Source organism: Herpailurus yagouaroundi, unplaced genomic scaffold, assembly GCF_014898765.1.
Source record: "Herpailurus yagouaroundi ecotype Mexico unplaced genomic scaffold, PumYag 77, whole genome shotgun sequence".
Lineage (NCBI taxonomy): Eukaryota > Metazoa > Chordata > Mammalia > Carnivora > Felidae > Herpailurus > Herpailurus yagouaroundi.
The window spans coordinates 27,970,322-27,984,092 of NW_024412388.1; the positions used below are offsets into that span (position 1 = coordinate 27,970,322).

General features: G+C 44.0%; 1 protein-coding gene and 1 long non-coding RNA gene across 4 annotated transcripts in view; one reads left to right on the forward strand and one right to left on the reverse strand.

The window, feature by feature from the left end:
• The window catches only part of THRAP3 (thyroid hormone receptor associated protein 3), a 78,025-nt gene that overhangs the window by 60,125 nt on the left and 4,129 nt on the right, over nt 1–13,771 (forward strand). For both annotated transcript variants that reach the window (XM_040469339.1, XM_040469344.1), the window contains 7 exons: nt 1,734–2,639; nt 4,182–4,895; nt 5,841–6,013; nt 6,770–6,881; nt 7,916–8,000; nt 9,967–10,154; nt 13,244–13,439. In XM_040469339.1, coding sequence (XP_040325273.1) covers nt 1,734–2,639; nt 4,182–4,895; nt 5,841–6,013; nt 6,770–6,881; nt 7,916–8,000; nt 9,967–10,154; nt 13,244–13,439 — 2,374 coding nt within the window. The remainder of the gene's footprint in view (nt 1–1,733; nt 2,640–4,181; nt 4,896–5,840; nt 6,014–6,769; nt 6,882–7,915; nt 8,001–9,966; nt 10,155–13,243; nt 13,440–13,771) is intronic.
• Nucleotides 10,275–13,281, reverse strand: LOC121026595 (uncharacterized). 2 transcript variants are annotated; one of them, XR_005788394.1, is made up of 3 exons: nt 13,172–13,281; nt 12,737–12,818; nt 10,275–10,384 (listed from the first exon to the last, which is right to left on the reverse strand). It is a non-coding gene; the product is annotated as an uncharacterized LOC121026595 (long non-coding RNA). The 2 variants fall into 2 exon arrangements; XR_005788395.1 differs by lacking the exon at nt 10,275–10,384 and adding an exon at nt 11,674–11,711.

The following is a 13,771-nucleotide window of genomic DNA, read 5'->3' on the forward strand; positions in this document are numbered from 1 at the left end:
ATACACACTTTCATAGCCTGCATCCGCCTCTTCCTTCTTTTCTTATATTGTTACTGTTTTCGAATGAAAAGTATGGAAGGTAAGTTTTTTTTCATTGTACTTAAATAGTAACTGTTAACAACCAGCCATAAGATACGTTTTTGCCAGTCACAATTGTTCTTGGGGTGAATAAAGAACACCGTGGGAAGACCAATCCCACTCTTATCTTCTATAGATTAATATAAATTTCTTTTCAAAAACACCATTTGTTTAGTTAAGATCTGTTATATTTGCTAAATGGAGTTATTTATAAAACAAGCAAATAAAACCTGTTTTTGGTTAGGCCAAATATGAAAAATTCTGTTGATTAACTGAAGGTTTTTATTCTACTGTATGTAAAGAAAGTATTTTTGCGAAGACTTTTTTCTAGTAATTTTAGATACTTTTATGTTAATGATGTATATCATAATTGACAAGGCACATTCGGTGTCCAAGAACCCCAGCAGATTTTTATACCAACAGATAACTTTGGCTTTTGGATCAAAACAGCTCCCTGTCATTGACAAACTTAGCATTCATAAACATGTAATTTTTACAAAATCAGGTTACTGTTAAATCCCTGTGGTTCTGGAAATGCCCCTTTGCCCAATTAGAGTCCCAGATTGTTGGATGAAGAACACAACGTTTGGCTTTAGGTTCACTTGAAAGACGTGTGGGTGGTGGTGCCGGAAGAGGGGTTGGTTTTGTCATTTTCTTTACTGAACCTCCTGTGTACTTGGGTGTTTATGGTCAGATGGTGCCCTCTTGTGGCACCTAGGTAGGATCGTGTGATTCAACAACAGAAAGTCATCCACCTAAGAAATGAAACCATTTCCAGGTCCCCAGTAAATATTTTTTTTAAGTTTATTTTTGAGAGAGACAGTGTGAGTGGGGAGAGGGGCAGAGAGAGAGGGAGACACAGAATCTGAAACAGGCTCCAGGCTCTGAGCTGTCAGCACAGAACCCGATGTGGGGCTTGAACCCACAAACCGTGAGATCACAATCTGAGCTGAAGTTGGGCTCTTAAACCGACTGAGCCACCCAGGTGCCCCCAGGTCCCCAGTAAGAAAAACAGTATTTTTGTATCTTTTGCTGACCTGATTTCAGTGAATTGTTTTAAGCTCTGAGCAGTAGCATCTCCAAGTTCCTGTTTTTAAGTGTTCTTTGGTTGGGACTGTGTGTTTACAACCCAAGGTTTTAGTGGAATCTAAGGAAGTAGTCCTGCATAGACAGAGAGGGCTGAATGGGATGAGGAATAGAGTGTTATACCATGATAGGGGGTGAGGACCTACATTTAGTCTGGACCTTTGTCTGCAGATTCGAGCTTGCATTCTTCCTGGCTTCCAATGGTTTAGGGACCTGTAGAATCCCATGTGAAATTCTCAGCAACGTGTATACTATATTAAAATGATTTTGTTTAGTGTACTACATTAAGAACATTATTCTTTTAAGCATTGTAGAAACACATTTCTATTTAAAAAGGGGTACAATATTAATGAAGCAATCTCAATGTGTAATTGTTAAAACGATTCATATCTGTGTATTTGTACTTCATATGGGTCAGCAGTGGGATCAGATATTTAAATTGTGCCCTTTCTTTGAAAATAAAATATTTAAGAACAGGATCTCGAACCGTTAGCTCTTTGCTGGCAGGGATGTCTTAAATAAAAGGCTTGTGTCAAAAATTCAAATGTTTCCCTCCTCCCCCTTTTCAGTTCTAGGTCTCGTTCCAGATCATATTCTCCAGCTCATAACAGAGAGAGAAATCACCCAAGAGTATATCAGAACCGGGATTTCCGAGGTCACAACAGAGGCTATAGAAGGCCCTATTATTTCCGTGGGCGCAACAGAGGCTTTTATCCGTGGGGCCAGTATAACCGAGGAGGCTATGGAAACTACCGCTCGAATTGGCAGAATTACCGGCAAGCATACAGTCCTCGTCGGGGCCGTTCCCGATCCCGGTCCCCAAAGAGAAGGTCCCCTTCACCGAGGTCCAGGAGCCATTCTAGAAACTCCGATAAGTCTTCCTCTGACAGGTCGAGGCGCTCCTCATCGTCTCGTTCTTCCTCCAACCACAGCCGAGTTGAATCTTCTAAGCGCAAGTCTGCAAAGGAGAAAAAGTCCTCTTCCAAGGATAGCCGGCCGTCTCAGGCTGCTGGGGATAACCAAGGAGATGAGGCCAAGGAGCAGACGTTCTCTGGAGGCACCTCTCAAGACACAAAAGCATCTGACAGCTCGAAACCGTGGCCAGATGCCACCACATACACTGCTGGTTCTGCGTCACGGGCCTCTGCAGTTTCTGAGTTGAGTCCCCGGGAGCGAAGCCCTGCTCTCAAAAGCCCGCTCCAGTCTGTGGTGGTGAGGCGGCGCTCACCCCGTCCTAGCCCTGTGCCAAAACCTAGCCCTCCACTTTCCAGCACGTCCCAGATGGGCTCAACTCTGCAGAGTGGTGCTGGGTACCAGGCCGGGACACACCAAGGTCCATTCGATCATGGCTCTGGGTCCTTGAGTCCATCCAAAAAGAGCCCCGTGGGTAAGAGTCCACCGGCCACTGGCTCCACGTATGGCTCGTCTCAAAAGGAGGAGGCTGCTGCTCCAGGAGGAGCAGCCTATACAAAGAGGCAAGTGTCTCGTTTCCTCTCCTGGTTGTGTTTTTATCTCGCCAGCTGGCAGTTTAATTGTAATGTGATCTAGGTTAGAGCTCTGATTAATGGTAATAAGGTAATCCCCGTTCCCTAAACTTTGCAGTAGCAACCTTGAAAAGCATCACCCAAGGAAACCTTTAGCTTAACTCTAGCTTTCCTGCCTCCCTAAATTTGTATTGTAGCATAAAGTTTCTTTAGACTGCTCTGCAATGATGTTTTCACATTTAAAATTTGCCTTGGATTCTACCAACGTAAGCCAGAGAACAGAGTTTTGTGGGTCAGCTATCAAAAAATTATGGTCTTTGTCAAAATGAGCGGGCCATTGGAGATGTTAGACCCTGTAGGACCCACCATCTACTGTGATCAATCTGCATCACCCCATGATGATGAAGAGCTACACCTTGTACCCTCACACCCTCCAGTTGAGGAGACTGGGCAAAATGGGAAAGCCTGAGGCTTAGTCCAGGAAGCCCTTGTTTTAAAATCACATGGTGGGTGTGTGTCCCAGTAGAAGCTAACCAGGTTGCGTGTGTGAGGAGAGGACGTGACTGTGCTTCTGCTGTGGGGGACATGGTGAGTTGGAACCTGAATCTTTGTGTGGTTGGATGGATTGGGATGGCAGAGACAGAACAGGGAATTTGCATTGGGACCAGGTTGTCAAGAGGTACTTAACCGGGCAGGTGGTTCCCCCCTCCTTTTCTCTCTCTTTCTGTCTCATTAGCATATTCTTTGGTGCCCCTGCTGTCCTTTGATTCTTCTTTGCCATATTAACTCAACTATAACTTGATTAGACTTCCTTCGTTAATGGTACAAATGAGATGTTCAGCCTCTGTACTTTCCAGCCTTCAGTGAGTCTGCTTTAAAGTGTAAGTGTGGTTCCTTGCCAGGACTGGGAGTCTCATTAGGAGACTCAAGGATGAGCTCTGCTTTTCCATAAGAACGAGTAGGATGGTTTTTGCCCTCTTCCCCCAATTAACTTGTATTTTGTTTTTATTTGTGTTCGCAGTATATTTCATATTTAGATCTTCTAGGTGACTTGAAGCAAACATGAAGTCTCTTTTGAGACTTGTATTTCCAAATGTGAGTTGTATAAAAAGCAAAACAGTCCAAGGTTGAACATTCTATGTTAACTTTGCTGAAAGCAGATTTTAAGTGACTGAGTGAAGGTTGGATAAGACCTTAATTTTTTTTTTCCTAGACCACTTACAGGTAAGTAGGTTTTTGTTTTTTAGTATCCTAAAAAATTACCTTTGCTGTTTTCTTTTTGGTTGCTCTTGTAAGATACAACTCCATGGGCCATGTATTTTTCTCTTAAATGGCATCCAAGTTCATAGATCTGTGAAGGGCCACTTTTTAGAAATTACCAGAAAGTAACCAAGTAGAAAGTCCTTTGGTAACACTGGAATCTACAAGACATGTTTGTTCAGAGAATTAAAAAAAAAAAAAAAGAATGGTGCTGTTTTAGATCAGGTTGCTTAAAGAAGCCTCTTTTGTGTCTCCCTTGTGTTTTATAACTAGGTACCTAGAAGAGCAGAAGACCGAGAACGGAAAAGATAAGGAACAGAAACAAACAAACACTGATAAAGAGAAAATGAAAGAAAAAGGGAGCTTCTCTGACACGGGCTTGGGTGATGCGAAAATGAAATCTGATCCATTTGCTCCCAAAACTGATGCTGAAAAGTCTTTTCGGGGTAGCCAGTCTCCCAAAAGGTATAAGCTTCGAGATGACTTTGAGAAGAAGATGGCTGACTTCCATAAGGAGGACATGGATGGTCAAGATAAAGACAAAGCGAAGGGAAGGAAGGAATCAGAGTTTGATGATGAACCCAAATTTATGTCGAAAGTTATCACAGGTGCAAACAAAAACCAGGAGGAGGAGAAGTCCGGCAAATGGGAGGGCCTGGTGTATGCGCCTCCAGGAAAGGAAAAGCAGAGGAAAACCGAGGAGCTGGAGGAGGAATCTTTCTCAGAGAGATCCAAAAAGGAGGATCGGGGAGGGCCCAAGAGAACCGAAAGTGGGCACCGGGGGTTTGTGCCTGAAAAGAATTTCCGAGTGACCGCTTACAAAGCAGTCCAGGAGAAAAGCTCTTCACCTCCCCCGAGAAAGACCTCTGAGAGCCGAGAGAAGCTAGGAGCCAAAGGAGACTTTTCCTCAGGGAAGTCTTCCTTTTCTATTACTCGAGAGGCCCAGGTCAATGTCCGGATGGACTCTTTTGATGAGGACCTTGCCAGGTGAGGTGTGGTCCTTAAACCTCAGGGCTTTAGTGGTCTAAGGGGCATCTCCTTATCCCTCTCTCTAAGGATGTTCTGGAACCAGGACAGGCCCCTCCTGTATTTCCTGTGCTATCCAAGTTTCATAGCTGATACGTCAACCTGTGTTCAGTGGAGAAGTGTGTGTCACTAAGGAGTTATGTGTTGGGGGTAGTATCATAGGGGTGGTGAAGCATCTTTGCAGTCTTCAGTGACTGGCTTTCTGGGTGTTGGGTCCCCTCTTGACCTCTGTCCATTACCCTACCCCATATCCCCTGTCATCCCATTTTTTCCCCTTAAATGTGCTTAAGGTGATTTTGCCTGTGGAGCCATCCAGAATCCATTTTTCCATGCTGGTTACCAGAGTCAGTTATTACTACAGACCTCCATCACATAACATAGCAATTTTAAAGTTGGGGCTTGGGTGGAAGAAGGGTGTGTTGGCAGAACTTTAGGGAAGAACGGTAAGGCCCAGACTGACTGTGTTTTATACCTGGTGTGAGAACCGCACAGCCAGTTGGAAGTCTGCCTGAGCAGCATTCCAGGCACCTCCCACATCACTGTGTCACTTCACTGAGTGGCCCTGGCTGGGCAAGCTAGTTGATCTTTTAAATACTTTTCAATTTGTTGTGTGTGTTAAAACCAGCAGCGACTCCAAAAACAGAGTTACTGATGTTCAGTACTTTACCCTGACCATTTGTTCCTCTCAAAGACTCCCAGTGAAAAAAGGGAAGAGAGATTTTGGATGCCCTTTTCCCTAGTTATGGTCCATTGAAATTACTTTGAACTTGGGTAGGAAGCAAAAAGGAACTTTGTGGGTAAATTTAAAACTACTGAGGAAAAAAAAAGCATTGTATTTTTAGGGTTTGAGTGTTTTGACTTCCTGTATATCTTGTTACACGGGGCCTCCCTATGTTTCTTTTTCAGACCCAGTGGCTTATTGGCTCAGGAACGCAAGCTCTGTCGGGATCTAGTCCATAGCAACAAAAAGGAACAGGAATTTCGTTCCATTTTCCAGCACATACAGTCAGCTCAGTCTCAGCGGAGCCCCTCTGAACTGTTTGCCCAGCATATAGTGACCATTGTTCACCATGTTAAAGGTGAGTGCAGACCCCAGCCTGCTTGAGCCTCCCTTTCTGTGTGCTTAGCTTCCTCTGCTATAAGCAGAAGGATGAGTGGGTGACTAAGGGAGCCTTTTGGGGCCCTTTATCTCATCAAAAGGGCCTTTGAAGCTAGGGACTGACTGGCTTGAAGGAAATTCCTTCCGAGGAGGAGTTTCCATTTTGTAATTACAGACTTGAACATTTCAAAATTATAGTAACCTGTGCTCGTGAGAATAGGTAAAATACTTCACGTAAGGTTTAAAATGCTGGCAGAAGGAAGTATGAAAAGTGGCTTTTCCAGCACCTCTGTCTTTTCCTTTCTAGCAGATGAAAGCCTGTAGAGATCTCTCAGAGACTTTGTGGTGTGAATTTCTTCCCCACATTATTCTACCATTTCCTGGGCAGATTGAGGTGGGCAGGTTGGGAATGGCTGAGAGAAGTGATACAGAAGCTAGGTTGTGCCAGTTACAGGTTCTACCTGAAATCTAAACTCCAGTGGGAGTTGGTGCTGTGATTCACAGAGAAGTGAGCTCTCGGTTTCCTTGTATCCATGTCCTAAGACAAGGGACTTATATAGTGGAAACCCATTGGCCAACATTGGATCGTGTCTGAACCAGCCGTTTTTCCTTCCTCTTTTCAGCGTGTTTGTTACGTGTATTTGACCACTTGAGTCACATCTCTGGCTACAGGTTCATGCAGAAGAGTTGAATATTCTGCCTTTGGTAGCATAACGTGTTCTTTGAATTCCCACAGAGCATCACTTTGGGTCCTCAGGAATGACATTGCATGAGCGCTTTACTAAATACCTAAAGAGAGGAACTGAGCAGGAGGCGGCTAAAAACAAGAAAAGCCCAGAGATACACAGGTGAGGACTTCAGCCTTACACTGGAGGTGGCCGTAAAAGATCGCTCATCAGATAATAAACTCCTCTTGTTTTTATCAACATTAGGTGCGTTAGCAGCAGGGTTTAGGGTAAATACTCTCCAGACTCTAGGGTAGCAGTGGGCGTTTGTTGTTTGAGTGGAAAGGACACGCCTTAATGACTATGGTTGCTCACTTTGGGCCTGAGGAAGACCGGCCTTTTGATATAGATGAATCCTTGTGTTGTTGGGAGCTGACAAATAGTAACCTGTGACCACTGTGAACTTTCTATAGGCAGAGTAAATGCTAAGTTTCTGTAAGCAACCCCTGTGTTCCATATATCTACTTCTTTTGGAAGAATTTGCAGTGGGTGGGAGAGCTTGCAGAATTGTGTCAAAGGGTTTAAAAGCCCAGCAGTTTTAGAGTATCACATTCAATTGTGGCAGTATATTCAGCAGTTTCGGGCTTTGTCTAGAAATAAACTTGGCTGTATCTTTAATTTCTTAATAGTCCGCTCTTGAGCCTGTTGCGGTAGGTAGGAGAAGGCTGTTTCTACAACAGTCTTCGGGCTTTAGGGTCTTTGGGGTGTGTGTACGTGCCAGGCCGTTGTTTTCTCATCTAGACCGAATCTCATAGGTAAATAATGGGCTATTATATTCTTATTCCCAAGATGAAAACTGCTCTTTGAGGTTAGCAGGGCATGGATAGTCTTGATGTGAATTTGAGATAAAAGGTGTGGGTGTAGGTGAGTCTTTCTTCCTGGCTGTAACAGTATTGGGAAGGAATGAGAAGTTTCTTCAGTTTGAGTTTGAGAGGTTGGTGTGTGTGTTGTGTGTACGCACCTGTGTGCTCACGGACACACCTATGGGAGAGTATAAACATATAAGCAAAGAATGTAAATAATGTATGTGTCTAAGTTAGGAAACATAATGAAAAAGCATGCCTATGATTCTGTTGCCCAATTTATGAACTAAAATGTTACCACTACTGTATTCATACTGTGGGATATTAAACCTTTTTTCTGTTTTCAATTTTTAGGAGGATAGACATTTCTCCCAGTACATTCAGAAAACATGGTTTGGCTCATGACGAAATGAAAAGCCCACGGGAACCTGGCTACAAGGTGAACTGTTGCTTTGATCGTAATTCCAACAAAATGAGTGCGTTGGGCATGAACTTGACAGAAATGTGTTTGTTTAAATTACTCTCTACTTAAGTTTGTGTTTTTCTTTTAAGGATGGGCATAATTCTAAAAATGAACTACAAAGGGTTAATTTTTATTAAATGTATCAACAACCTTTGTGAAGTGGTTAGAATATGGTAAATGACCCCAAAGTCTATTGAGGTGAGCTTGAGAAAAAAAAGAGAGGAGTTTTGGAACAAGTGCCCATGATGAGAGAAGAAACTTTTTGTGATATTTTTCTGCTTGTAAGTATTATCAAATCAACTATATTACATGCACTATTTCCAACCATGATTTCAAAAAGACATGCATGTCAGAGGAGAGTGAAATATTCATATCTTAACATGGTAGACTGTTTTAAACAGCTAGTCCAGTTTTTTTTTCTAACATTGTACCATATTTATCATCTGTCGGTTACTGTTACTTTAAAAGCTAAACATTATTTTGATAGCCCAGCTACATTTGCAATGATGTGCACGCAAACATAGTTATTAAGAAGTTAAAGCTTGTATGCAGTCTTTTTACTGTGAAATAATAGGTTTGGGTTTTTTTTTAAGTCTTAGTGTTTATTGACCTTCATTCACATATGCAGTTAAAATTTAAAATTAAAGATTTCCATTGCTGCTGAAACCTTTTCTAAAGATATTAATCTTCAAGTCTTCTGGACAGAATTGTCTTGGTAGTTGAAGGTGATGAGAAGCACTCTGGCACAGTGTCTTCTCTCCCACCCCCTTTTCTTTTTCTCCATTTGTCGCCTCCCCCACCCCCCGGTCCTCCCTCAGCTCGGCACTAACCATGTGAAATGCAAGGCTTTGAAACAGCAGAAGAGAGCTGGTCCTCAAGGCCTCGCAGAGCTGACCCCATAGAGGTGCTGGGGGTGCACGGCCTCAGGGAGCAGCGTCTGCCTTTGTTTTGTTGTTTTGTTCTGTTTTTGTCTTTGGAGGGTGCAGAGGCCCCATTCCCTCTCAAAACCAACATGATAAAAATAAACCTTAAACTTATTTCGGCAAAAAGCTTAGTAGTTTGTGTAAGTGCAATGTTAATACAGAGTCAGCTGCCCATTCCTTCCTCTTTTAGGGAAGTTTTACTTCCCATGAGGCAAATCCTGGTGCTTAATGATCCTGAATCCACCTTGCCCTCTGCTCTGAGTGTCCCAAGAGCTGTCGAAAGCCTTTGCCCTGGTTTGGGACGCACAGTGCTACTGCTGTCCATCTGCGGTGCATGTGCCCTGAGGCTTCGACTTCCTAGGAAGTCAGCAAAAACGGGGTTTTGCTTTCTTTTTCTGCTGCTGCTTTTTTCTTTTTTAAAATAAATTTCGACCTGGTATTGTCACTTCATGAATTTTCCATTATGGTTTTTGATGTTCCCTCTCTAAAGCTGTTTCTCATTGTAACTAAGCATTTTGGAAGGTTGCTGTAGTGTCCCATGCTTTGTTGCTGGGCTGCATGCTCAGAGCCAGTTCCAAGGAGAGCATAAACCCATGGTGGCTGCCACAGCATAGGTAGGGAAGGACAACACGACACAGGCATTTCCGCTCTTGGTGGTGACTATAGGCCTGAGCCAGCCTAACCAGCCACCCTCTAAAGCGGAATTTGGCCTTCTCAGCTTGTAGGCTAGCCAGAGTCATTACTGGGCCACAGAGGAAGCAAACAAGGCGAGATCGATGTTCAGCATTTTCGGAAGGTAGACATCATTATTTCAGAGAACTGGTTTGGGTTCTGTGAGGGACCCTCAGGAAGGGACTTCTGTGGGACGTCCTGTATCCCTCCCAAGCTTGGGTGCAGTGCCTCACACTCCCAGTGCTTCCTCTGTACCACTCCATTGGAGTGGAAACCACAGTTTGTGGGGTGGTTGAGTTGGCAGCCCTGAATCCCAAAAACCTTCATTTTGATTTCTCTCTTGGCAGACTGAGGGAAAATACAAAGATGATCCTGTTGATCTCCGCCTTGATATTGAACGTCGTAAAAAACATAAGGAGAGAGATCTTAAACGAGGTAAATCAAGAGAATCAGTGGATTCCCGAGACTCAAGCCACTCGAGGGAAAGATCAGCTGAGAAAACAGAGAAAACTCATAAAGGATCAAAGAAGCAGAAGTACGTAAGCCCCTGTTCCCTCATTCAGACTTCTGAGTGGGGTCTCTTGTCTGCTCCTTCTGGACTCTCTGCCACAGTTTCATTTAGGGTTAGGGATGATAGCAGTTTGTTCTTTGATATCCTGTAACTGTCAAGTAAGGTCCCTGGCTTGAAAACAACTTCTGCATCAAAGTAGGGGTATGATCCTTGTCCAGAGAAGGCCTCCTGGGAGATGGGTGTTTAGTTTGGCTCTAGGGATGGAGTGGAAAATCATTTGGGAATTCTTTTTGGGTTATTTTAGACATTTTCTTTGATACATTCTTTTTCATCACAAATTTTAATGGGGAGGTTATGTTTTAGAAATGGCTCAAAGTTGTTGGCTCATAGTAACACTTTTGTCAAAGACATAGGGTGAAACTAAATATAGGACAAGGTTGTTGATTTTTTTTTTTTTTTTTAAGAACATTACCGCGGCCGCCCCCCCCCATTAATGTTTCTTTATTTTGAGAGAGAGAGAGCGAGAGAGACAGACAGAATCCCAAGCAGGCTCAATGCTGTCAGCACAGAGCATGATGAGGGGGTTCTTGGGGCTCTGTCTCACGAAGCATGAAATCATGACCTGAGCCAAAATCAAGAATTGAATACTTGACTGAGCCACCCAGGCGCCCCAAGATTGTTGATCTTAAATGCCCTTTAAGATCTAGTTTGACAGACACTTCCAAATAAGGTGTTCCAAATATTCTTTAAACAAAGGTAGCGTTGTTGAACTTCATAGGGCAGCATTCATGCCAAGGTACTGTCATTTCTGTTTACATCTGTGAAAGTTCCATGACTTTTCAATCATGTCTCATTAAACGTAGAATTGAAGCCCCACACATTCCCATATGAAGCAACACCACTTTTGCTGTTTCTGAACTTTGGCCATTAGGCGTTTTCATTATCCATTTTCTGATAACAATCCTTTGAGATAAGTTGCACGGTTGGTATGGTACCCGCTTTGCCCATTTGAAAGATAAGCTGAGCTTATAATGATTTTTCTGAAATGACATATTATCAGCTGACATCAAAACTCAGATCTTCTGTTCCACTTTTTCTTCCTTCCACTGTCTTACTTGTGCATCAGGAGCCCTGGTACTTGCCAGGGCTGCCCCCTGACAAAGGGACCTGATAATCCTCAACAGGGAGTGGATGTGGTGGTCCAGTAGTCCTCAGCACTGCTTCTGGTGGAAAGGAGGCAAAACCCCTCAAACATTTCAGGGTTGGGTTTGGATTATTGATCCTGATTCCTTTCCCTGGAACACGTACCTCTTCCTCTGACTTGCTGTGTGATGTTGAAACCCTAGTGTTTTGTGATTGGGGCAAGAAGAAAGATGTTTAATCTTGTTAAATATCACTCTTCAGGGGCTCCTGGGTGACTCAGTCGGTTGGGCATCCGACTTTGGCTCAGGTCGTGATCTCACAGTCCGTGAGTTCGAGCCCAGTGTTGGGCTCTGTGCTGATGGCTCGGAGCCTGGAGCCTGCTTCAGATTCTGTGTCTCCCTCTCTCTCTGCCCCTCCCCTCTCATGCTCTGTCTCTCTCTGTCTCAAAAATAAATTAAAAAAAAAATTAAAAGAAATTAAAAAAAATATATATATATATATATATCACATCACTCTTCAGTTTACAAAAACGGTTTCTCGAATGACTGAAGAACAACTTAACCCAAGATCACACAAGTAATAAAAGTGATGCTGGGACTCCAGTCTGAGGCCTTTTGGGATCTTGTTTTTAAAACCTCTTGGGGCGCCTGGGTGGCGCAGTCGGTTAAGCGTCCGACTTCAGCCAGGTCACGATCTCACGGTCCGTGAGTTCGAGCCCCGCGTCAGGCTCTGGGCTGATGGCTCAGAGCCTGGAGCCTGTTTCCGATTCTGTGTCTCCCTCTCTCTCTGCCCCTCCCCCATTCATGCTCTGCCTCTCTCTGTCCCAAAAATAAATAAATGTTGAAAAAAAAAATTAAAAAAAAAAAAAAAAACCTCTTAGAAAAATCCTGTGATGATAACTTAGATTTCCCCTATTTATGAGTAAATGCTAGAAAGAGGCACTAGGATTTAAATATTTAAGTTCTTGAGCTTCTCAAATGTCGAATGTAGTGGGAGGGGGGGGAGCAGGGTGCTTTGTTTGCGAAATGGAGGAGGACATGGGAAGGGAGGATAGCAGTAGGTTATTGGCGCTTGGCTGGACTTTACCTCTAAGTGTCCTCTACTCCTGGGAGCCTGGCCTTTCTGCCATCTTAAAGGCAGCCAGTAACCCCCACTAGCACATGGCAGGGCTGGCACCGACTTCTCCATAGACGGTGACTCATTGTAGTAAGCTAATTTGCCCTGGTCTGTAATTTCTCTCAGATGAAGGGAAGGGAGGGAAGTAACTCTGGGAAGAGTTTTGCCGGATCCTGTGCTTTAATAACTCAACCTGTTTGAGCTCAGTGAGAGGTGGTATGTGGGATAGTGGTATAATTAGAGCTAGGTTTGAACCCCAGTTCTGCTCAGCTCTGTCACCCTGAATCTCTTGTCTATAAAGTGGGAGAAATAATACTGAATAATCACAGCCGCCATTCACTACTCACCTGCTATGTCATTGTGAAGTGTTGAAGCATATTGTTTGTTCAGTCTCTAGAACAGGCCTAAATTAGGCCAGTAGTGTTCTTCCTATGAGAAAAGAAGTAATGTAAAGCACTAAACACACAGTAATATATTAAGCCTCTGTCCCAGTCCCAGATACATCATGGCTTGCAATGCAGTGTTCTCTCCTCTGCCTTTCTAGTTCATGCAAATGTATTATACGGGGCCATGGGCTGTGTTCTGTTCCTTCTCTGTGTATGTCCCATGTTCATCACAGGCTGACACATAGACCTGTCACTGAACATGACCCACGGAACTGAGAGGAGGCCTCCTAGGTACCCTGGGTGGGTAAGTTGGGGGTGAGTTGGGTGTTTTGAGGTTACTCAGTGTCTTCAGTGTTTTCATCACAGATATGTTCCTGATTGCCCTGTGCTTCTTACCAGTGAGTCCCCAGCCAAGGGCTGTACCCTGGAGCTTGGTGATTTAAATCCCTGGCTCTTCTGTTTTCGTAGGAAGCACCGGAGAGCGCGAGACCGGTCCAGGTCATCCTCCTCTTCCTCCCAGTCATCCCACTCCTACAAAGCGGAAGAATACACTGAAGAGACGGAGGAGAGGGAAGAGAGCACCACAGGCTTTGACAAGTCCAGACTGGGGACCAAAGACTTCGTGGGTCCAAGTGAAAGAGGAGGCAGAGCTCGAGGGACCTTTGTAAGATCCTGCTCCCTCTCCCTTTCTCTGAGCCCCTATTCCTTCCAATTGTTTGTTTATCCAAATACTAGTTTTATTGTCCTTGATACAAGGAATTCAGTCTATAGATCCCAGAATCTGTGGTTCCCCTCTTCCTTAAGCTTTTTCTTTTTACTTCTATTTCTTACCTAGAAAGCCTCTTGGGGCTGCTGACCTCATTATTTCCCCTACTTACCTTGAGTCCCTGCTGTGTCTGTAGGGAGGGCCTTGTGCCATGCGGTCCTCTCTGTATGGGCTCCAGACTTGAGCTAGAGACCATTTGACCAGCAGATTGACCAGAGGACTGCTGTCTG